This window comes from Megalops cyprinoides, chromosome 14 (assembly GCF_013368585.1).
Source record: "Megalops cyprinoides isolate fMegCyp1 chromosome 14, fMegCyp1.pri, whole genome shotgun sequence".
NCBI classification, from domain to species: Eukaryota; Metazoa; Chordata; class Actinopteri; order Elopiformes; family Megalopidae; genus Megalops; species Megalops cyprinoides.
The window spans coordinates 25,455,306-25,480,898 of NC_050596.1; the positions used below are offsets into that span (position 1 = coordinate 25,455,306).

General features: G+C 44.7%; 1 protein-coding gene across 2 annotated transcripts in view; it reads left to right on the forward strand.

Moving 5' to 3' along the window:
• LOC118788832 (NEDD8-conjugating enzyme UBE2F) overlaps window positions 1–25,593 on the forward strand; it is a 63,975-nt gene that overhangs the window by 13,206 nt on the left and 25,176 nt on the right. For both annotated transcript variants that reach the window (XM_036544943.1, XM_036544944.1), the window contains exons 4-7: window positions 1,107–1,172; window positions 16,800–16,867; window positions 21,912–21,982; window positions 23,739–23,796. In XM_036544943.1, coding sequence (XP_036400836.1) covers window positions 1,107–1,172; window positions 16,800–16,867; window positions 21,912–21,982; window positions 23,739–23,796 — 263 coding nt within the window. The remainder of the gene's footprint in view (window positions 1–1,106; window positions 1,173–16,799; window positions 16,868–21,911; window positions 21,983–23,738; window positions 23,797–25,593) is intronic.

The window sequence follows — 25,593 nt, forward strand, 5'->3', positions numbered from 1 at the left end:
ACCCGTGTCACAGTACTCCTGTTTGGTTTTTGGTGACATTTGCAAGAGGAGTACATGTTCCCTTTCCCCAGACCATCCTGAAGAAAGCATTAACAAATCATTTACTAATCGCCAAGATGTTACAACACTGCTTAATGCATGCATGCATGCATGCACTGTCGAAGAAAGGCCTCGCATCCTGAAAGGGTGTGTCTCATGTTAGAAGAAAAACTATTCATTTTTTTAATGGACTGTGTGGGGTTCTACGTTCTGTGTTTTCACAAGTGGAAATCTTAACATACACCAATTCCTGAAATCCCTCTTTGCTTGTTGGTGTAGATGTATCTACCACTGTGTATCTGGTTTGGAGATATGTCGGAAGCTTCAACCAGCTATAAAGCTAATGCTTTAGCCATTTTCTGTGTGCTGACAGTACCTCCTGTTTATTTAAACCCATCATTTATAAATGGTAGCTGGTCACTTCCCCCATGGACCCTTCAGCAGAGATCAGCATTGCTTCATTAATTGCTATATAAATGAATTTAAAAATGGTATGCTCTGTATGTAACCATGATTAAATGTGCCTGGTAACTAATAATAACAATAATGATTATTAATAGTAATAAATAGAGACAGTAGTATTGATACAATAGTAGTGTCTGCCTCAGTGTGAAAAGGTCTAGTTCAGATGTGTCTCATGACTCCTGGCATCTGAAACGGTGCCAAGAACTGTGTCATTTCAGGTGTCATTTCACATGCATCTCTAGTTAAGTGGAGCTTGAAATCAGGTTTGCATTTAACAGAGAAGAAACCGACTCTAGTTGAAAAGTCATTAGGTGTGGATTGTTTAGAAGTTCATGGCATTTCTGACCATACTGCTATCACTAGCATAGTGGAAAGGAGCAGGGCTCATAACCAAAAGGTTGCTGGTTCGATTCCCCGCCGGAGCGCAGGTGCTTTACCCTTGGGGTAAGGTACCTAACCCAGAATTGCAGTGAATATCCAGCTGTGAATAACATATAAAAACTTGAACCTATTTGAGTCGCTCTGGATAAGAGTATCTGCTAAATAACAATAATGCAATGTAATGTACTGACATCCCCGGTCCTTTTTCGCTCCCTCCTCAGGTACCTGTAAAGTCAACTTTCCCGATGTGAACAAGCTCCACTCCTTTCAGCTGGCTGTGTCCCCAGGTAACTTTGGTCTCTCTCAATGAGCCAGGCTGCTAGCAGAGAAAGAATGGGACAGATTCCTTATGCAAGCACAGTCATATCCACTGCATCCACACAAGTTTCCTTGTTTCCTTGTGGGTATTCCTGCAGTGTAAAATGTGACATCCTTAATGTGTGCTAAATATATGTTCTGTTGCAGAATACATTTTTTGAATGTTATTTTGCAACAAAATTCATAGCATCACATTAATGAAAGTGGCAGTAATTGACCTGTTTTCAAATATATGACATGTGACTTGAAATTATATATGTATCGGTTTTATCTCTTTAGATAGGATTCATAAGGAATTGATCAAGTCCTGCTTGTTTGCCCTCTGTTAAGGGAAAGTGACACTTTTGAAAGTAAACTGGCATTGTGTTTTCTGAGAGTATAGGCAAACATTTGTTAACAGTATAGTAGTCTGTGCCAAAATGATCCTGACTTTTGATTAATAAGTAAAATGATCTGAGTAAAATTAATGCAATGCATTTCAAAAAGAAATTCTCGGTAGTCTGTATATGGTGGAGACTTGAAATCCTACGATCACTGTAATGTTTTGGTAATGATATAGTTTTATAGCCATAGAAATTACAGATGTGGAGATGAAAACACTGATAGCTGCTGAAGATCAGAGGTGTGCCATTTTTCCCCATGTTTATCAATGAAAGTTTGAACATGTCCTGAGAGAACTGATTTATAATTCTGGTAAATCACTGTTTCTGGAGCAGTGGCATTTGTAATAATATTCTGCTTGAACAAAAAGCAAGCAAACACAGAGTACTTTTGTTCCTTTCAAAATGAAGTCTGAAGAAAAAGTTTTTAACTGCTGAGATGCATAGTTCTTATCTGATCCCTTATAATTGTAAGAGAAGGAGCATCACAAATATCCACAAATATGCACGGCATGACCAACTTGACGGGCTGATGTTCCAGTACGAAAGGAAGGACGGCACGCTTGACTGGAGGCCGTTTTTTAATTAAATAGGTTTGCTTTACTCAGCAAACGAACAGCCGCACGCGATCCCGGTCCCTCCTCTGTCGGGGGGCGCCCCTCGCTCTTCTCTCCCCAGGCGGATATGTACCCCTGACAGGTGAGCAGTGCTGCCCCCCACCTCCTGGCTGCTGGCTCAGCAGTGAAACAAACAGATGCGTAGGTGTGTGTGTGTGTGTGTGTGTGTGTGTGTGTGTGTGTGTGTGTGTGTGTGTGTGTGTGTGTGTGTGTGTGTGTGTGTGTGGGGGGGGGGGTTCCCTGAATTATTCACACCCGAAGGAGATGTACTTTGTTTTCAGCCTTCTGCCCCCCCTCCTCGCTCCGTTCCTTGTGTAGAAGTGCAGCAGCAGCAGATTCACACCATCCCTCCACTCCTGCAGCTTCTGTGGGCCCCTCGAAATGCTCCAGGTCAAGGTGACATTCAAACTGTCTGCGTTGCCTGCTGATATTAAGGAGAGAGATTTTTTTGGGGGGCCTTGAAAAAGCTAGCTTTGTCAAGAGACTGTAGAGAAGTGTGGAGTAACGGTTACCTGACTGGAGTCTCCTTTCTCTCCACGCTGCAAAATTGACTGATTTAGTTCTGGATATCTGTCACTCTCTTGTTATCTTTTTGCTGTTATCTGTCTCTGGACAGAAAAGGAAGATATGTGGACCTGAGTGGATTCTACCAAAACATTGTCAAACCAACCTAGAAGCCATTTATTTCTAATCTTCTCTCCTCTTTGGAGAAGTGACAGCTTGCTTTGTCTGTGCTCAAAACTCACTGATGTTGAATCGCAGAACCCTAGCATTGTCAAGCTGTTTCTGAGGTGGTTGAAAAATGGCAGGCTTTTAGTCTGGAATTATTGCAGTTGCGTCCTGTCAAAGTGACTGACATGGCTGATTTCCATTGTACTAAAACATCTCATTTCCTTTGGTAAAATGACCTTTTCCACTGGTGATACTAGTCCTGTCCCATTTGTATTTTAGGCTTCATAACAACAGATACATTGCAATGGTATATATTTAAATTAAGGATCAATTTTAGAACATTTTCCATTTGTTTTGTTTTGCAACTGATCCTCAGATTAAAATCAATCTCCTGGCTATCCAGTTTTAGATCAGTTGCAGTTATGTGCTGGTACCCAGCTCGATACAGGGGTCTAGCTTGGAGTGTAGTATTGTAATTAAGGCATTTCAATAGCAGTGTTGCTCCTGCACAGATCAGTAAATCAGACTCAGTCTTGACTATAGGTCACTTGCCGGAGTGATCGCCTCAGTTTCTGCCAAGAGACAGCGGACCACATTGCCATCGATTAGGGTCTCGGATTCGTCCTGGTGATCCGGCTCAGAGTCCAGGTGAAGTGCCTGACTGGAGTGCGCTGCTGCAGTGGGGATTTGAAGTGTGGCTTTAAACCTGCAAGTTTACCCCTCAGGATATATCCAGGGGTTTGGAGTCCAGGTGAAGTATTTGACTGAAATGTGCTGCAGCGGAGGGGAGCTGAAGTGTGGATTTGAGCCTGCAAACCCCTGGAGATATGTCGAGGGTGCCTGCTGCCACACCCCCCCCCCCCCCCCCCCCCCCGCTGAAGCCTCGCAGTACTGTGGTCGCCCAAAACATATGTTCTAGGCCTGAGTGCGCATCACCGCAGAGCATTGTGCACAGTGAGTTTATTCAGGGTGTTGAATGTTCAATGAGTCCTGTTCTGCTTCAGCTGGAGGGCAATTATATGAGCACTCTTATACAGAACATGTTGTACTGAGAGGGGATTCATAATAAACTGTAATGTTGTAAAAGTACCGGACTAGTGTTTTTTTGTTGTTGTTTTTTAATACTAAAATAATGTTTAACGTTTTACCTTTTGAGTCATTCCCGGGAAAAAGGCAGATATTTGGACGAGGATTTGATGTTAGCAGTGTGTTCTTGTTTTAGAATGCAGTTAAAGCAAATGAGTAATAATTAAACAAAGTGGGTCGAACTGTCGAGGCAGGCGAAACTCTGCAGGTGTTTGATAAACATATTACTGACAACACTTGCAAGAAGTCATGCTGATGTTCTGTCTGTTTAGGATCTAGCTTCTTAGCTTCTTAGCCCCAGTGTTTTAGATCAGACGAAAAGATTTATCAGGCACGTTCCATAAACATTGGTAGATTTCTGTTCATGCAGTTCAAAAAGTCTGAGTCTGTGGCTGTTAGTGAGATAATCTCAGTAATGAGGCAAAGATATATTTAACAGGATCCTTTTGCTAAACTCCAAATTTGCATCTTGCCAAAAAATGTAAACCCTTATACTCTCTTTATACACACCTGCAACCTGTCATTTATCCTTCTGCTCTTAGTTCTACTTGTACCCCAATGAACAGCTAGTTGCTATGTAAATGTGTTACCTTTGTAGACAGTATTAATCTGTCCAGTAACTGTGCTACTTTATACAGGCATGTCAAGACTTTAGTGATGTCTATAAGGAGAAGATGGAAATGCAGGGATTGACCTAATGGTGGCCCCTGATGGTGCCCACTCTTGGCCTGGCACAACTTGCCAGCCTGGCTCTAGCTCTGACGTCAGGTTTGGTCCCATCTAACCCGAGTGAAAAGCCTGGCACGACAGCAGTCTGCTCGCCCACACAAGAGCAGGCCGATATGTCAGGGCCCGGTCACCTCGAGGGCAGACAGTTGTGCCCCGATCCCACAGTGGCCCGGCGTGCAGTGGGCCTGCCAGCCCTGGGACCGATCTGGGGCCTCTGTAGGCCCGAACAAAATGTACTGGCCTAGACCTGACATCCAAAAAATCCCGTCTCTCCTCTTCTACAGGGCCTGCCTCTAACCGCCACGATGTCCCCATTATGTCGGACTGGAACTATTCATTTTTTTAATAATGGGAAAGACACCTCTGCACACCGGCTGGGGGGGGGGGGGGCTCTCAGCGCCTCTGCTCCCTCTGCCGAAACCTCTACAGCGAGGTTGCAGCGCTGCAGCCATTAAATAATTTGCGGAGCGAGAGTGCAGGGAATCGCACTCACAGTGATGGGTCAGAACATTTTGCTGTCTCATTTCTTCGGGTGAAACAGCCTCAATTATGGAGGTGCTGGAGTATGAAGCTGGCTTCAGTAGGAGACTTCATAAACCGTCTGCCTCTGCATCGGGGACTATAATCAGGCATCAGTCTCTGTACGCCGCTGGTGCGATTGGGTAGGGGCAGCGGTTTCCACTGTGACCGGAAATTGTAAGGCGAATATTTGAGCTCACAGTAGGTTAACTCGGTGACACATCACCTTAAGAGTACGACAGGGCACTTGACTTAACCGAGGGATTGAAATTCTGTTTGAAGCTCATGCATTTAAATATGGCACATTTAGGGATCATCTTCGGTGTGCTTGTCAGACCTGTCACATTGTGAATAGTTGACACCTCATCTTTGTACTTTTTGAAGAGTGATGTGTTTCATGTATGGAGCTCTTCCTAGCAGGAGACGAAACTTGACTTCTCACTTCCAACCATGAACTCATTAGAATTCATAATTTCCACTTCTCCGTCCTTGTCAAGGAATCATTACCAAACAGTTTTTTGAAAATTTAAAATACTCAGTCTTTTATGGTTTTTTATGAGTGTATTTTTTTTCTCCTCCCAAACAGTCAGTGTTAAGCCCCAAATTCAGTGGACACAGCAGCAGGGGTGTTGCCCTGAGGGGTTCCAGTCAGCTTGATGTCAAAAACATTTCCCTCTGCCTCCTGGTAATCGGCTCCTTGAAAATGAATGGGTTCAGCGCTGTACGTCTCCATTTATATTTCTGTAGCAGTGGCTTCCTCCATCAGAGGTGTTAGACAGAGCTCTTGAGACAACCTTTGAAAGTCCATTAAGGAGAGTGCTGAAGTCCTGCTGATCATCGCCACCCTTGAATTATGAAGGAGTGCTGAGGGTGAGAGAGGGGAAGCTGTGCCCCTGCCCATACACCCCTCCCCTAACCTCTACCCCTCAGTCTGGCGCATTCCCAGACTCCTCTGTGACACAGGAGTTTTCCAAGGCTTAGGGAGTGAATTTCAGTGAGGGTTTACAGGCTTACTAAGTGATCAAACATCCTCTTTTGTCATGTCAGCAGCTATGCTGGCTGTGAAGCAAAGGTTGTCCTGCTATGAACAAAATCCAGGTTTATATTCAGCGGTTCATATTTGCATGAGATTATATGACAAATAATAAAAATACAGTGTTATAATATGCATATCATTTCACCCATACATACAAGGGTTAAACATAATTTTATGCTTCTTTAATGCACAATTAAGAACAACAAACAAAAAAGAAAGTTCAGTTTGAAAATTATATGTAAGTCACTTACATGACATTAATTGCTGAACCGCAGGCTATGAGAAAAACAAATATTTTAATGATTTTTTTCATTATCCTCACTTTCATGTAATGAGGCATGTAGGCCATGGCTTCAAAGGCTGGAAGGCTGCAGATTTCTGCTGCCGATACCATCTCTGGATGAATGTGTCCTTTGCACAGATTGTAATCAGTGGCGAGACGTGTCCTGTTGAGTGTCTTTAGACCCCCTCTGGCTGGGCACGTGGACATTGGGGCAAATAAGATAATGGGGGTGGAAAAGGGGGTCAGAAGCCGGATTGTGTCCTCAGATCACTGCCATTCTCCTGCTAGGGATACTCACCACACCAGCTCGCAAACCTGCCTGAGATGGCCATATTTCTATTAAACCCTTCTCAATTCTGTTTCAGCCTGCAGATTAAACTTGCAAAGCATGGACTGAAGGGGTGATGACCGTGTGGTTATTTGCTTATCCAGGGCAATTTGCATAGCTTATGTTTTGCATATTCTTCATTTATGCAGCTGGATATATGTATTTTTTTTCCTGAAGCTATTCCATGCCCCAGGGAGCAGTGGCAGTGCCCTACCTGGGAGTCATGCAGAGATTTTTTCCTCTCTCTTTCTCTCTCTCTCTCTCTCGAGGGGAGTCAGGTGTTGCTTTATTGCTTTCAGTGGTGGTGCAGCCCAGGAGATTGGGCTGACTTTCTGTGGGCTGTAAGGGATTAATCATGGGGCACAAATCCGTTTTTCGTTCCGTACTGCAGGTAAAGGCCAAAATGGAAATACTCAGAGTAAAAAAAGGTCAGTTTGTTCTGTGGTTAATGTGTTTCTGACTGGCCTGCAGCCTCCCCATGGGGCCCCTCTGCTCTCCTATTACTTTCTGGTCAGCTTGCTTTTGAGTCCTGTTTCTCATAGACTCGTTTGAAGTTAATCAGTTAAGATGGACAGCAGCATTCACCGTGGGGGCAGGGACTCTGAGGAAAATTGATCATCGTGAGACAAAAATCTTTGTTAAATGCATCATCCGTTTTGACATTCCTTTCTGTTGTCAAACATAAAATATTACTATCTATCAGACCGGTACAGTTATTGTTTCTGGGAGTGATTTTATCATCTGCACATTTATCTTTTTTTACGGGAACACGAATGTCATTAAATCCATATTCTAATATAATTTGCAAACGTCCACAAAATGAAATTGTGTGCGAAGTTTGCTTGGTCATCATGTTGGAATGGTTTTATAAAATGTGTGGCTTACACACGGTGTCCTTGGGGCTGCATCCGGACTGGGAGCCCCTGGTCTGTCATCAACTCATATTACATTTACAGTGACCTCATTAATGTCTGTCTTTGTGCTGGGTCTGCAGCTAAAGACAGACCTACTCTTAGGGACACTCCATGCCCTGAGTGCCATTAAAGCACCCAGCACATTTTTTTTTTCTTCACGATGCAAGCACGAGATCCTTGTGGTTTGTAATGTGACGATGGGGCTGGGGTTCGTCCACATACCCCATGCTTCCCGAGAAGGTGTCACCGCACAGCGAGGCCTTGTGTCAGGGTGCTGTAGCATGCAGCAGCCCAGGTTTGTATTTGGAGGCTCTTCAGTGTATAGTTCTAGTCAAAGACTTCTTGCTCTGCACAAAGGCAATCGCTTAATGAACAGCAACACTTCAAAACAAGAGTAAGACCTCTCTCTCGAGGTCTCTGTCACCAAGGAGAGTGTTGTCTGTCAGCAGACAGTGTCCCTCTTAAAGGGTAATGGGGTGGCTCATGTACAAGAGAGTGCAGACATTGAGCGTGACCTTGCTAGTTTTTTTTTTTTTTTTTCCTTCTAGGAATGATATTGTCCCTCACTCACTCACTGACTGAATGAGCAGCTCCCTTGGCAGTGAACCACAGCGCCTCATTTGACCACTAGATGGCACACGGCCAGCGAAGCAGTCACAGCTGCTTAACAGTGCCTAAGAGCCTATTGAGCTCTCGCCCGGTCTGAGCTCATTGCTTCCTTGTGCCCTTGGCGATGCTCCTGGTTTGGCCGCTGTGGGGATAGTGGTGGGCGACGGGAACGTGGAGAGGGTGCACATGGGAGAAGGGCTGACCGCAGCCCCAGCCCTGAGCGAAGTGTGCATCCAGGCAAGCGGTGGGGCGGAACTGGGTCACCACCCGCCCGCCAAACCCCTGTCCCCACTGCCACAGCCGCATTAGGCTCGCAGCGTGGCCCTCTCCTCACTCCATTCACGAGAACAGCTGAAGTCATTACCTTTAGCGATACGTTTTTGAGTCCTTTTCAGATGACACTTCCCAGCGTGTCTGTGGAATTGATGGGCTCCAACGCCATTTGTTGGAAAACTGTCTAGGCTTGCTTTCAAATTGGCTGTTTTGTTTGACGGAACTAACTTCCAGAATTCTGTCCTGGATCAGCATAATTTGCTCTCTTCAGGGGGGAAAACTTTGATTTCAAACTATTTTGTCATGTTTGCACCTTCTGAGAGTAGTTTCCCCCATAAATTGAGTCATGGATAAAAGTTAATACTCTTAAGTTTAAACCGTATCACCTTTCGAACACATGCGGAATAGCAGTGTTATTTAAGTCTTGCAGAATTTAAGACGCATCTGTAGCACTCTCCACACCCACTGCTTCGGCCGTCTTGGGGAAGGCCTGGTGGGCGTTGAATCATTCCTTGTTAAACAGGAACATATTGTAAATCTCCTGGAAGCTGTTCACTGGGGCAGCTTGCATGCCGTCGGAGGCACAGTCCAATTTAAACTCAATCACGGGGCAGCCGAGAGAACAAGCAAGACGAGAATTTCGGGAGGCAGAGCAGCAAGTGTTTAAGTGAGGACCCTAGGAATCTGCCCCGAAACTCTGGGACCTTTCTCTTATGGAATCATCACATACACATGCAGAAATACATCATAGCACCGATGGCCAGCATCACACGTTATTTGCTCAGCAGATTCCTCTTCATGGGCAGACTCAATACATATTTTAAATAATCTGGAACCTATCTGTACAGGCACATTTTCATTCTGTATCTGTCAATTATTCCAGTTTACTCAGTTGGATTAAAACTGGTCACCAACAGGTCTGGAGTCTCTTGTAAGCACCACTACATGCCTTGAAATGTAAGTACTACATGGGCTCCAGTGTAGGTTTTCTCTCTGTTGGGTAAATTAAAATCCAAATTGTAGTTGTCTTTGATCAACATAAAGTGAAAATTTAGTTTTGAGTTTGAGTTGACCTAGTTACGTACACCAAAGGCATCTTAGCCTTGTTTCATCAAAGGGTCTATATGTTGAAAGATAATTACATGGATGCAGTTTTGGTGGGAAAAGAAAACTAATTTAACACATGAGTGAGCTTTTTGCTCTGTTTCTCCATGTGATTATGCGCTTTAAGCAATTTTTCCCCTTCCTCCATCACTATGCAAGTGCCGCTTCCCATTGATGAATCAGCTGTAAACAAGTACAGCATTAGACAGCGTGGCCAGGGACGACGATTAAGAGACACTATCGGGTTCTCCCTCCTAATGAAGATCGTCCCGGGGCAAGTGGTTATGCTTAGCCGGCTGACTGGTGTCTGATAATGGAGATGGAATTAGGGATGTAGATGGAAATAATGGGGTGAAAGGAAAGTGTGCCATATCAGATGAAGGCGGCCTGGCTGTGATCTGTGTTGCAGATTAGATGAGGGCCACAGGGCTGGATCTGGGAATCAAAGTCATTGAGCTGCTTTGTACACAGTATTTAGGAACCAGAGCACCAGCCAAATTTCACTGCAGCCAGACTCCTCTGTGCCATTGCATTAAATGGACTAAAGGGGGTGTTATTTTTTTGACCCATAAGGAAGAGCTTGAGATGCAACCTCCAGACCATAAAAACTAGGAGGTATAATGTGTTGGTGTACATCAGTACGTTGCAAAGTATTGCTGTGTTCACAGTGGGGTGGTCGATCCAAGTCTAAATGGCCTAAACAGGGCTCACAGATGGAACCCAGAAGTGTGGGGTGGGGGAATAAGGTGCCCCAACACCTGCTACCCTTGCAGATAGAATGGCTCACAGCTTTTTTCCTGTTACTCGATTGCCCGGCTCGGTTTTATTTCTGTTGCATTGTCTGTCAGTTTCTACTCTGCCAGGGTAGGCATCTATGGGTAGCTTTGTCTGCCAACCGGCAGACCCGCCCTGACACTGGTTCGATCCCCGCTGGGACACTGCTGCTGTACCCTTGGGCAAGGTACTTAACCCACAGTTGCCTCAGTAAATATCCAGCTGTATAAATGGATAACATTGTAAAGAACTGTAACCTATGTAAGTCGCTTTGGATAAAAGCGTCTGCCAAATGAGTAAATGTAAATATATGTATAAATGTATAAATAAATGTATATAAATCCACTAATGGGCAAATGTGGTTTGGAGTCATGTTAGACCCCACGCTAGATGGCGGCTCTGACCTTCTCCTCATGGACTCTGCCCACTGAGAGTGCCATCTGCCGCATGCTTTGCCAAACGGCGCCCGAGTCCATGACCTGCGGCTAATTGCTCAGGCTGCGGTTGAAAATTAGCCTCATTCCTCAAGGCCTGACACCCCGTTCTATTGGGAAACTAATTGCATCTACTCTTATTCATCCACCTTAACCGGAGCCATTTACACGGGGCCGTGTTCCCTTACTGGACAGGTTAATAATGGATGAAGCCTTTTGTAGCCTCTGGTGAGGTATTGCATCATCAAGTGGCCAATTTCCATCAAACTGGCCGGGATATGAATAATTTGTGCCCTGTCACACAGGCTGTCATGTCCTGGTTCTCACAGTCCCATTTGTGGTCGTGCAGCCGTGGTTGCGTTTCAGTTATGGTCAGGCACTGTTATTCCAAGGACCCAAACTCCTTGGGTAACCCGCTTGTTACTGAGGCTGAGGCAATTCCAGTGTTATCCCAGTCACCATGAAAATTCTGAATGAAAAAAGGACACTTTGTCTTTGAATGTGAACATGATTGTTCATTAATGTAATGTTATTCTTTTTAATGTACTGTTGGATGGCACATGCCTTCAGTGATATTGTTAAGTGTCTGCAATGGTACCTAATGTTTACTGTGTTAGTGTATGAGCTGTGTGAAGCGTATCCACAGGTGAGGATATCAAAGTAATCTTCACCACTTTTTTCTCCCCACAGCAGCTCTTCTGCAGGGCTGACTGCACTTTCCCTTGTCATTCAGTTAAGTTGGAAGTTTCTTGTCGTCTGTAAATGAAGTCAGACAGCATTCATAATTTATTTCCCTTGGAAATGACCCCAATTGTTTGCTTGTATTGACTTCCATAGTCAGTCTAAACGTGTTCCGTACGTGGAATGTTGGGTGCTATGTGGAATAATCTTTCAAGGAAGTAGGGAAGTGGCTTTGATGATGCATCTGTTGTACCCTTAAAGTTGTACTGTAACCCTACACTTTGATAAGCTAGACGCCAATTTCAATTTCACATTTCCTCTCATTTGCTAAATATGTTTGAGGGGCAGTACCATGTTGCATCAGGAGGTGTGAGTAATATTACCTCTATGAAAATTACTCGTAAATTAGCGCATCATTTCATCCTCGTGTGGGTGAAGAGAAGCTTGCAAATGTCAGCAGGTGTCAGAGCCGGTTTTGGAAAATAATGTGGAAAAAATTGACTTAGAGACAGTGACTTCGGGTTACAGTAACTCTTTGAGCTTTAGAGGAAGCTCATCAATATTGTACTGCCATGTTGTAGAATGTGAGGAAAAAAGGGGCTTTCTGGCAGGTTAATATAGCTAATAATCCAAAGATGCCATGTAAATGTGGATTTTTTTTGACTGCTACTTAGCAGCTGAAGATATAGCAGTGTACGCCACTGACCAGCTGACTGGCTCATTGAGTCATTTTCCCTAAGGTAAGGACTGTACCTTTGTTTCACCACTAGAATGTAATATAATGAGGGGATCCATCACTGTGGTGGCAGCCTCTGAACAGCTCCAGAAGCTCTTGCGTTTCCCCTTCTATCCCCTCCTCTGCCTGCACTGTCTGTGCTAATGAACAGCAGGCAGGTAGCGGTGTCGGAGATGAATGCGGCTGAGAGGTGCAGGCTCTGCAGTAGTGGGGTGTTCTAATGATGTGTGCAGTGGTAGAGTGGAGGGCTGGCTCTGGACTTTCAGGCAATCGGAATGCACTGTGGTGAATCCTAGCAGGGAATCGGAATGCGCTGTGGTGAATCCCAGGAGGGAGTGGGAATGCACTGTGGTGAATCCCAGCAGGGAATCGAAATGCGCTGTGGTGAATCCCAGCAGGGAATCGAAATTTGCTGCGGTGAATCCTAGCAGGTAGTGTGAATGTGCTGTAGTGAATCTCAGCAGGGAGTGGGAATATGCTGTGGTGAATCCCAGCAGGGAATCAGAATGTGCTTTGCTGAATCCTAGCAGTGAATCGGAATGCACTTAGGCGAATCCCTGGAGGGAGTGGGAATGCGCTGTGGTAAATCCCAGCAGGGAATCGGAATGCGCTGTGGTGAATCTCAGCAGGGAATCGGAATGCGCTGTGGTGAATCTCAGCAGGGAATCGGAATGCGCTGTGGTGAATCTCAGCAGGGAATTGGAATGCGCAGTGCTGAATCCTAGCAGGGAATCGGAATGCGCTGTGGTGAATCTCAGCAGGGAATTGGAATGCGCAGTGCTGAATCCCAGCAGGGAATCGGAATGCGCTGCGGTGAGTCCCAGCAGGGAATCGGAATGTTCTGCGGAGAATCCCAGCCAGGAGTGGGAATGGGCTGTGATGAATCCCAGTCACAGGCTGTGTCATCTGGGCCATTTACCCTTTTGAACCCTTGAATGAAGAATATGTTTACTGAATATATGCAGATTCTCATGATTTTTTAAAATCTACATCTGCCACAGAAATGTTTCAGTGGGACACTTTAGGACTTGACTCTCTGCCTGTTTGGTCTGGGTTTTTTATTGCTTCTTTTGAATAAGAACAGCTCCTAGGGGACTTGGCTCTGTATATGTGCATGCTTTCAGTGGTTATGCACTCCTAGGCTGGATCATGAAGAGCACACCTTAGCATCATTATCTCCACATTTTTTAGGTTGAATTCTGCTGTAGGACTATTATATGTACTACCTAGATGGCTATTGCTTACTAAGCATATGCTTTAAACTACTGTCACACCGAATTATATTCAGGGAAGTCTGTGCATTTGTCAGCTTTTTGTATTTTGTTTAACTAGTGTCCACTGATGCAGTATGCAACCTGCCCAGGGCAACTGCTATGCCACATTATTACATTGCTGCAGCAGAGTGTGAACCCATGGCATGTGTGAACACTCCAGCCTGGGGTTGCTTTCTGCAGCATAAGGACGCTCCATATACAATTCACACTGGCCTTAAATGGCCAACCCCCAGCCTTCCAGAGCACTTCAAGTTTTGTGTTTCTTGACAGATCCCTTCCCCTATTAAAGATGATTTATTGTGACATCATATCGCACAATAGCTCATACCTGTTTATACAGCTGGATATTTTTGGGGCAAGGACCCTGCTCAAGGCGCCGAAAGCATGTTTTAATTCTGAGTCCACACTCTCTAGCTTTCACTCAAAGGCATCGTGTCATACCCTGCTCTGTCCCATGCTGCGTCCCCAGGCCATTTCCTGTATGGGAAGCCAGGGTGTTGTACAGGCTGCGGAACACCAACACCTGACGCTCGCATTGTGTGCGCACAGAGCTTTGGAGAGGAAGTGGGATTACATGAAGAATGGCTGTAATTCCACTGAAGAGCGAGAGGGACGCGCTCCTGGGAGAGGCAGGGTTTAGCGGGATCCATTCCCTACCCTTCGGCCTGCCTTCAGCTCTGTCACGTAATGCACCTTCCGTGGAGGCGGATTGTCTTTCAGTGCGGCTTAAAAGGGGACTTTTCATGCTCTGAAGGCTTGACACACAAGCTGTAACGGGGTCGGAAGCACGACGGGGGCTCAAAACACCGGCAGGGTTTGATCGTTTCCCCCCCTGCAGTTTTGACTTTCATGGGGCCTCTGTGCTACTTTCCACATGGCGTGTTTGGGGGAAAAATAGGTCAATTCTAACAGGGATTCCCCACAACACAGAGCTGAATGAGATTTTGGAGATGCCAGTTGGGTTGATGGACATTTCCTGCAGTACCTCAGCGTGCAGTTTTGATCGTGTTTGCGAGAAGCTGAACAAATTATGGGACTAAGCACCTATCTTTCTTTCAGTTTGAATAATTCACTGCCCTTTGCTATTCCCACTAGAGCCACTTCAGTCTGAGAAGGCAGCAGTCTATCTGTACTGCATTGGTGAACCATTGTAGAGGACTAGACCTAGTGGATTGTGGAGTCTTATTTAAATGTAAATGTTCTGTATCCGGTTGGCAAAATCTTGTTTCTCATTTGTGATTTGGAATGCTTCTTTCATTAACAGTTAGACTGGAATCTGCGAGTTGCGTGCACGGTCTCTGCGCAAGCGGAAAGTGTGACGGCACAGCTGTGATTGTCCGTCTGTCTTTCATCTTCAGCCCAAGCGCAGCCTGCCATTCTCTGCCTTCTTTAGTGGCTTTGGACTCTGCATCCGCCAGCACCTGACAAAAGGTGACCCTTGCACTTCAGATCTAAGAGCATAAAGAGCTGCCTTCATACTGTTGTAGAAAGTAAGGTTGCTTATCATCCTTTGTTCTCTCTGCTGGTCTCAGTTAATAGAAATTTCGCACAACTGTGACTTTCCCTCCATTTCCCTCCATCTGTTAGGCTCAGTGAGTCTTAACTCATTTGGGCTTTGGAATGCTTGTATGGCCTCTGCTCAGTTGGGCATCCATGCCATTGAAACCGGTGTTTCCTGCACATGCTGGGAGCCCACAGACACAGCTGCCCTTTCTTATTGTGTGTGTACAACACCTGACTTTTTTGCTTGTCTTACTCAAAGCAATTGACAATTTAGTTTTTGTTTTGTAATGTATTACCCATTTATAAAACAGGATATTCACCAGTGTAATACAGGCGAAGTACTTTTCCCAAGGCATTGCAGGGGCAATACCCAGACTGGAACCTGCAATCCTTGTATTTCAAGCCCATATGCTTGAATTTTAGTTTACTTCTGGCTTGACGGGCTCCTGTGCTGTAATTTTTAGCATGGAGGGACTCGGCCTGTTTGCATTGTGACTGGACACCGTAAAGACTCAAGCATTTCGGTCTGAGGGGATGACAAGTTCACAATCACCATCACGCTCAAGGACTTTGGGTGCTTTTTCTATGGATACAGTCCTGCACATGACTCACAAGAGACTCCTTGTTAATTTATGCCTAATTTTAAAATTTAGGGTAAAGGAACAGTCAGTCCTGAAAAGATTCCCCCCGGGTTCTAAATTTCCAGTCAAAGGCAGGATATCAAAGATTGCACATTTTAGGGTTTTTATAGTTTACTAGTTAGACATGGCAGAACAGGACAGCAGTGGTATAAGGCTTGTTGACTCTCCAGTACCATAAGCAGGTCAGGTGCCATTTGCCTACAACATTTGTATTTAATTTCATATTTATCTGTCTCTAGTCCCATTTCTTACTTGCTTATTTGGATACAGTTTTTCTTTTTTCTTTCTCAGTAGTCTTGAATCTAATTTATCTTAAGTACTCTTTTCAGTAATTCCCATCATTAGAATCTGTTTGGGCTTTTTCAGTGCTTCAGGGAAACCACCTACAGAGCAGGCTGCACATCCTGCATTCTAAGCGGTGTCTGTTGCATCACATATATTTGTTTATGGAAGTCGATGGAACGGAATTTCCACAATGTCTCATGTATAACAAGGAAAAATTGAGTTCACCTTCTGTATGATTGACACACAAATTGTGATTTGATGCTGTCTGTTTCCTTGAAGTCATCCTGGATGAAGTCCTTATAGACTGACTGTGTTGTAGGTGGCTTTAATAAACAGCCAACTTCCATTTCTTCTGGGAATTTCCTAATGTCTGAGGTGGAGTATAACTTCTAGCAACACCAATGTGGTGCTTGAGGTTTTTGAACTCCGGCTATGCTTATCAGATGTTAACCAATACAAAAAAGAAAATACAAGTAGTTTCTGTACATTGCTAGCCAATAATCATGGACTCAGAGTATATTGTCTGTAGCTCCTGGCCCCTGTGTGCTCAGTAGAGGGGGCGGCAGAAGGTTGGATCTCACGGTCCACATCATCGATCATATCTCTGCCTCATATGCTGCTACTGCCCGTGACCTTCACTCTCTACTCCCACTGCTGAAGGACAGACCTCCAGAGTCCTGGAGTCTCACCTGCTAATCCGCTGCTCCTGTGTCCGCAGATGAAGGCTACTACCAGAGCGGAAAATTCCAGTTCGAAATAGATGTCCCTGAAGCCTACAACATGGTGGTAAGTGGCCCTGCCATGTCACATCTATTCGAAGATGGGGGGGGTTGTGTGTCAGCGGGAGGGTATTGAGGCTCAGGGCCAGGTGGTGAGAGATGGAGTGGGTTTGTCTTATAGGGCTGCAGTCAGCATGTTTCGTTTGTCATCAAAAGGGAAAATGAACAAGGTAAAGCCATGTCGGATTCTTTATAAAGCCTTGTAGGAACGAGGGACTGATTTTGCAGCAAATGGACAGCAGTGTGGTGTTATGGTGAAGGAGATGGGCGCGTATCCAGAAGGTTGCATGTTCGGACACTGCTGTTGTTACCGCTGGCAGGGTACTCAGTAAATATCTGGCTGCCTCAGTGGATAATATGAAAATTGAAGAGCCCTTTAGGTGCCCTAGATAATGGAATTTGCTAAGAAGAACTCATTTTAAAGCAAATAAACCAAGGGTGGCATTAAAATGGGCCTCTGTCAGTAAGGCTCTGCTTTACGGTTGAGCGTGTGTATAAACCGGTGGTGAAGTGGTTGTAAAGGGGGGGGTAATGCCTATTATACACTTTACTATTTTAATCCTGATTTAGCTCTTTTAACTGTCCTCACAAGTTTGGCACGATTCCTGCCGAAATTCAGTACATGCACACTGAAATCGTATACCACGTACCTCCTGCACATAGCTCATCTTAAGACCTTGGATAGTATCGTATGTCAGGTCACACGAGCAATAGTAATTAGACTTTTAAGCACCGTATGAGCTGTGAGGACTTATCAAGCGGCCTTGAATATTTTGCAGATTCCTGCTCAGTGTCTGATTTTAAAAGCAGTAAGGGACTGCCAACAGCCAATGAAAAATAACCATGCAATAAGATCATATCACCAAAGAAGAGATTTTTTTCCAGTAAGTCCTTAGTGATTCTCATGGAACCAAAGTAAAAGTCAGCAAGAGAAATGAAAGAAGGCTAAAAATACACAAATGCCGAGCCAGATATACACCCCGGGCAGACGCTGATGATGACAAGTTTATTTATTTCATTTAGCTAAAAGGGACAATGTGCGGTAGTCTGCATCAGCAATTGTGGCAATGCACTAAGTACCAGATTTAGCCACACAGATAATTTTCCTCTGTAGTTCCTTGGCTAGAGCTGTGCCAGTAGCATTAGGGTTTGTTTCATTTGTCCACAAACGTCAAAATTTCCACCACAAACCACAGAGGCATTGACAGATGGGCAGAATTCTGCTGTGAGCCTCTCGTAATGTGCATCAGGGTCAATCGCAGTGCATGTGCTTGTAATTTTAAAGAGTCATAGTATTACATTTTTACATTTTTCAGACATATGATTCCTTACATGGAGTGGAAGTGTGCTGTGGCATTGGCTGATTTTTAACTAATAAACACAGCTGCTTTGCATCCATTTACAGAGACAGGTAATTAATCAGAAAATAAACATTAAGTACCTTACCCAGAGGTGCAAAAGCAGTTGCCAAACTGCAAAGCAGACTGGCTATGAGCCTGGCTCCTTGCCGCTATTTTACCCAGCTGCTCTAGCATGTGTACTAGACTTAAGTGTTGATTGGAGAGTGAGGCTGCATAATGATTAGATGGAGCTGCATTGACTGGTTTGAACCAGCAACAGTTTGCTTTTCACTGCAAAACAGCTTGATTGGGTTAATAGGATTGTATTGGTTTTTGTGGAAAAAAATGGTGGCAGTGTTGCATAGTGGTAAGGAGCAGGGCTGGTAACCGAAAGGTTGCTGGTTCCATTCCCCACGGAGGCACTGCTGCTGTGCCCTTGGGCAAGGTACATTATGTAAAATTTATGTAAGTCGCTCTGGATAAGAGCATTTGCTAAATGAAAATAATGTAAAAAGCACCTGATCAAGACATTATTTGAAATCTTTGAGGTCACACAGAAGCCAAAATTTAGGTTGCCCGTTATCTGTCCTACAATGCTTCTTAAACTGTTTCTTTTGTCAGAAAATGTATTGCTTTCTGCAACAGACGCCTAGAGACAGGCTTTGCATAGAATTTGGATTAATGCTGTGTTCATCTTTAAAGCCGCTGTCTAGTATGTTAAACACTAAGGCCATTGGTTCCACAATCAATATACTATTTCTAGTCATTAAATTGCCCTTGAATTTCCTCCAAATGGTGTTGGTGCAGGTAGAGACATTTGAAATGACCCTGGCTGGCCCCAGGTATTAGAGGCCAGCAGCAGAGAGAGATAACCACACTGCGCTCCGCTTGGCAGCGTGGGTGATTTACTGGGCAGTTTACAGGTCCTGTGAAAGGGAGTTTACAGCCTGAATAAGCAGTGGTCGCGCAGGCCGCGGGGTGAGTTATTCCCTCCGCTGGGCCCTGCGCGTGGTTCCTCTTTATCTCTCGTCTATATGTCTCGGACACTTTTATCTCAAGCCCTGGCTATCATGGCCGGTTCTGGGTCAGGGCCCTGATCGAAGGCCATCGATCTCGCTGCTGGTAAGATGCCCGTGCCCTGGGACCTTCATCCTGCCCGTATTTTAGAGCCCATTTAAAGCCGGGCTCACTGAGGTCCGCAACGATCCATCATTTCCTAGCCGTCGCACCGGAGAATGTTTTTCCATTAAGTACACCTGTTAATCAGTTCCTTGAAAGCGTTCCCTTTCTGTCATCATTTTCTAATGGCACTGGCTAATTATATTATTTTATCATTAGAATGCCAAAAAAAAATCACCCTGGAAGTGATGTTACTGCTCGGAGGTCATCTTTATATTCATCATAAATATGTGACTGTGGTAGAATTCATTTGAACTTGAAAGGATTGTTTTTTTTGTTGTTGTTATCGTTTTCAGTGTGAGCAGGACTGTGTATAGTAGGATTAGCCAGAGTTTGTTTTCCAGGGTTTGCAGATTAGAATTGCATTACTGATGAAGTGGAAGCTAATTTAGCCAGTGCTATGCTGCTCATTGGCCATGTTTACACACACGTTAATAATGTGATTTTGATGCTATTAACACAATACCTCGAGTTAGGCAGAAATCATACACACCTTAGTTGTATTATTTTAATGCGATTAAGGTCTTAATCACAGTGAATATAATGGCAGTAAGATATGTGGCAAAGTAAGAAGAAGATATATTTCTTTGTTAACAGCATTACAGTTGTGAATTCTGAGTGAAGCCCTCTGAAGCAACTCGCGCTGTCTTCCTCTGCTTTCCAAAATGTTGGCCAGGAGAATGACCTGGAGGAATGCATTTTGCAAATGTGACAGGCCTGCGGCGGAGATGAACATGTAATAATGATGGCTCTAACAGCTACAGCAGCTGGAAACCACAGCATGCCAGTTTGCAGGGTTACTCTGGGGCAAAAGCCTCTGCCCCCCCCCCCCCCCTTGTTTCCACTGCTTAATTGAATAGTCCATTATTTACAGGTAAAGGGGACGATATGGGAAATGCTTCTTTTTTGCAGAGACATGTAAATTACATAAACTTTTTTCGTAACTCCAATATTGGCAATGAACTCATTATAGTGTGCATGTAAACATAGTCAATTCTGATTTAATAAAATTGCTCAAACCTTTTTGCACTGTTTCAAAATATACATATCATTTATATGTTTTGCACCTTTGTGACCCCCACATGGGGTCCCTGTCTCGTGTTTGGGCAGTGCTGTCTCGGGGGAGGCTGTTGTGTCCTCAGCCCACCCCTGTTTCATTATGCAGCCATCAGCAGTGCGTGATGGCTCCTCTGTGCTGGGGACGCTGGGTGGCACAGCCATCCAAACGCGAGTTCCTGTGAAGGGACCTGTCATAAACATCCAGAGCTGTCTAAAACAGCCAGCGTGTCTGGGGCAGAGAGGTGTGCGGCCTTCCCTCACCTTTCCCAAAAAGACCCCGCTGTGAGGATAGTGTTTGCCGCATTAATACTAAACTTTACAGTTTAGTATTAATAGTACAGTTACATACCGTACCAGGCAGGTAGAGTAAATGTTACCCCTGCTTCCTTTCATTCTCTCCTTCTGCAGATTTCAGGAGATTACTGATTACTGAAGCTAACTGTAATAGCAGTAAGGGAAGAGATTAACAATAGCCTGGTATCTACAAAAATTGTCTAACATGAATTTGCATTTGTCATAGTAAAAGACAAATGAGGATGTCGGTCTGTGTTGGATTTAATCAGCATGTTTTTTGATCCCAAGAACTGACTGTAGTGTCACCCTGACCCCAACTAAGTCCGAGGTGGCCTGGGGTGTCTCAAATTAGACTTGGGTTTCTGCAGATTTAACCTAGACCTAAGGCTTCAGTGAGGGCCAGGAGCATGCTTTTCCCTCTGATAATGCTGGCTGTCTCTTTCGGGCTCCTTTACCCAGCCTGCTAATGACAATGACTCTTAGCGTGCTACCGAGAGGGGCCTCACAGCAGGAAGCAAGGGACATGCAGTTCCTTCTAATCGTCTTTTACAGTGCACAATAACGACAGACAAATGTTCCATATTACTTTGATAATAATTCAGTGAATTAGCATTTGAAGCAATGAGGCACTGCCTAACAGTTTAACAGCATAAAAGCCTGCCTCTTTCCACAAAATTCAGGGTGAAAATGGAAGGAGCCGGGAAAGACTTGGAAGAAAAGCCGAGTTTGCAAATGATTTCACGGCATTTCCGAGTGTTCTGCTCACTTAGCAAAGCTCTGGGCCTCACAGAAACATCCTCCTTTGATCAGGCGCAGACTGAAGTTTTGCTTTTTTCCCCCCCACCTGCTGGTTTGTGTATGAAGCGTTGTGCTTCCTCTCCCCATCGCTGAGGCTGTGCCTGCGATATGTTGATAAAACAACAAAGCTGACATTTTAGCATGAACGCACTGCAGAAACAGCGTGAAAAGGTGGGGAGTGTGCGGCAGGGGATGCTGCTGTTTTCCCCTTCGCCTTGTTGCTTTAGATGGTTAGGATTTTCATTAAATGAGGTAAATTGGAAAAAAAAAGACATCTTCGCGGATGAGTGCTGCTCTTATATGAATGAATGACATCAGTTAAATAGCTCAATTTTCATTAACTCTTTACATAATCTGCCTTCCTCCTCTGTTATCTTCCAGCCTCCCAAAGTGAAATGCTTGACCAGAATATGGCATCCGAACATCACGGAGACTGGAGAGATTTGTCTAAGGTAACCAGAGACCTTCTACCCTTTCCAAGCACATTTTCACTGCAGCTCCCAAAAAAACAATAAAAAAAAACAAAACACATTTCTCCAGCTGGAATGCAACCTATCAGATGCATCGATGTAGCGTGTGGGCAGGGTTCAGATAAGCTTCAGCCAGTGCTTCAGCCCTGCTGTGTCCCAGTGTTGGCGTAGATAAATGATGGTGCGCTAGAGCGATGCAGCATCGAGTGGGCCCACTGCCATATTGGCCACCTGAGGTCTGGAAGTGGCCTGTGAGATGAGGTGGCTACTGTCCCATGGTAATGACAGCAGATGGTGATGGTCATTGATGATGGACTAAATGCTTCCCCTCTCTCCCTCTCACGCTCTCTCAGCTGTGTCAGAGCAGCAATTAATGTTTCAACAGCAGAAAAAAAATATTGGCATGACCCTGTGCTAGTCCGACAAACCCCAAGCAGTCTGTATGGTTGTAAGTGGCTGAGCTTTGCGCAATCCTAGCTGCTGCTGGAGCGATACCTGAAGTGAAAACATGGCTACTAAACCTTTGGCTTAGTTTCTCCAAGCTGCCTGTATCAGAGCTGTCAGGAGGGAGTCAGGTTGGATGAAACTGAAAATCCCTTTGCTTACAGAGTCACAATGCTCAGTTTTAACATTGGACCTATAATTGGGAGGCCAAGTTGTAGCGGTTCCTTGCCATAGAGGGCATGTAATTGGAGTCTATAATGGACAAACTGGAAAATGGGAACCACAAGCTAATTCTGTTGCAGCAATTTCACCATATAACAGAGGAGCACTGATTATGCATATGGGTTGTGCAAGAGTGAGTTTTGTATGCCTGATTTGTGCAGAATCTGGCCGAACACAGAGAGGTCTTACTGAACAGCTGATTTGATCAGTTCATATGCAGCTCAAAGTAGGGGCAGTCCCCTCAGCTGAAGGGGTGGCCTTCTCTCAAATTCAAAGTGACATTAACTTCTAATATTGTGCCATCGGATTCCTTGGAAATCTTGTTTCAGCTGCCCTTATAAATGTCAGTTGATTGCTATATTAACACATATGTTCCAAAAATGGAATATTAACTCCTTGGCGTATTTAACTGGGTAGACCAAAGATTATGCAGATACAAATGTATGATTTTCACTGGACTCCGTCTTTAAGAGGAGAAGCCTAGATGGCGTCCAAAGCTAAGAATGTAATATTGATGAGGCAGCTGATTCCAAGCTGTTTAGTCCCGTGTACCTGTTTCCATGGTTTACCCTGGGGGTTGTATATGCCTACAGGGTGATGAACTCAGGTTCTGTGACCACGGTACGAAGCATCCATCAATGCAGAGGGCATGGCATTCTGTCAGACACAGTTCATTAATATGTATACTAGGGGCAATCCCTGACAGAGCCAGAGGAGCAGCTCACGGCTTTGAACAAAAATAAACTGATTTGTTTTTGGGGTATCTCTGAAGGCGGTTGATGTAGCCTCAGGCTATTTAAGGAAAGTAAGGGAAAAAGGCCATTGAATTCATTGATAATGAAATGGAGTGGAATGCATTTCCAGCTGAGTAATTACATACTAATTACGGTGCAGACTCCCAAACAAACAGCCAGTGATAAGATGATTTCATTTCCCCTCCTTCTGTTTTTATCCGTCTTCGCTCTCCCCTGCTGTTCAGTGAATGGTTTCTTACGCTGACATGCTGCTGATAATGGATGGTACAAGAGCAAACATTTTGGAAAATTGGTCTTTCTGTTCCCTCCTTTAACAGTTTATTGCGGGAGCATTCGATCGATGGCACTGGCTGGGCCCCGACCAGGACGCTAAAGGTGAGTGTCCCGTCCCGTTTGGTTCTAAATTCGGTCTTCTGGTTTGGGTTCCCTGGAGGCAGCGCACCTCTCAACCTACCGGTATTCGCATCGATCCCGTAAATCACTTCCGTCGCTTCTTATCCTGCGGAATCAGTCGGTTTCAGCTGGAAGCAGCCGCTCAAGATGCAGCAGGAGAGTGTAGAGGAGGACTGGGGTGTGTCATGACTGCATTCGCATTTATTTGCAGAGCGTATGGAGGAGGATTGTGGGTAGACTTAAGCTGAACCGGTACGCTCTGATGGACGATATAGTCTAATCCTCAAACAGCGTCCTGTTTAGGATTCTACTTCTGCCTCCCTGAGTCACCCACATCTCTACCTGTCACACCTGCTGTATAGAGTGGCCCTGTTTTAGGGAGTAAGACATAATGTGCCAACTTTTGTGCCTCTTGCTGATTGGAGTAAGAGAGAGATACACAGTGTGGAATTAACTTGTCTTGAGGTAATAGAACCTAGATGGTATAAGAGATTCGCTCATGCAGTGAGGGTTTTTCTGTAGATTCATTTTCTGTAGTCCATTGCTCTTCAGATTCACCGCTCAAGTGCCACGTGGCTAGGAAGGGAGAGGACAGCAGATAAGAGTGCGTAACCTGCTAGTGCTACTTGCCAGTTTCTTTTTAGCTAGTCCATTTCTAATTCTCTTTGAGAGCTCTTATGTATGACAGCAGGAGAATCATTATGGTCTGTGGCGGGGGATTCAGGAAGACCAGTGATTTTTAACTGAGATAAGTATGCATGGACTGTTCTTGCAGGGAGGACCCTTCCTTCTCACTCATTTGTCTGTTAATGAAATACATATGCTGCTGATTGAGTGAGAGAAAGAATCACCTGCTACTGGTGCTCTGTCTGATTGCATTAATGATCTCAGTTTACAGTGTGGGTGCCCCCAGATGTGTGCCCAGGCCTGATAAGCAAGTCCAGTCTGCACGCTGCAGTGTGACTTTACACACAGGTGCCACGTGTGACTCAGCCAGCGTGTCGACTCAGCCAGCACGTACCTGTAGCAGTCTCACAGAGACAGGACGCTGGTCTCTGTTTTCACACGCATGTTCTCTGTGTCTCTCCCCGTCTGCCTTACGTCACACCTAAATGGATTCTCTTTGATTTGTCGGAGGCAGAATGAATTTTCGTAAGCTGCAAACGCTTCAGTTTAACCGCTAAACTGCAGAGCTGACAGAGATAGGAGGGTGTTGTTGTCAAGGTGATTGTTTATCTCATCTTAAGCTGTTTGGATAAACAGAAGGATGTGGACGCTGGAAGTTTCCGCTAACTTTCTAGAGGGTTCCGCGCATACACTGCAGCTGCGTGAAAATAAAAGCAAAGCAACGTATTTTATTCAGAACAACACGATCAGTGTATTTGTGTGTTCATTTTTCAGTTTTTATTGTTCTTATCCATGAGGACATTGTTTTTAACATCTCGTAATTTGTGCAGCCCATGCACTGCTCAACATGGAGTTTGATACAAAGACATTAAGGTCCAGACCACAGTTCCTCAGTCCCTATCTGACATGTTCATTCTGAGCTTAAATCTTGGGTGTGGTGGTACTACACTTTAATTAATATGTAATTACAATGTAAATGATACAGTGTAATACACTGTCTCCAGTAGTAGTTTCAATTCATTTGTTTCATTTTCACACCTTAGTAAATCCTTATCTACAGGGCAGCCATGAAGGCTGAAAAGATATTGCCAACAGATATCTTTAACGGGCGAGATTAAAATACCTTAACAATGGCAACATCCGTCACGATTT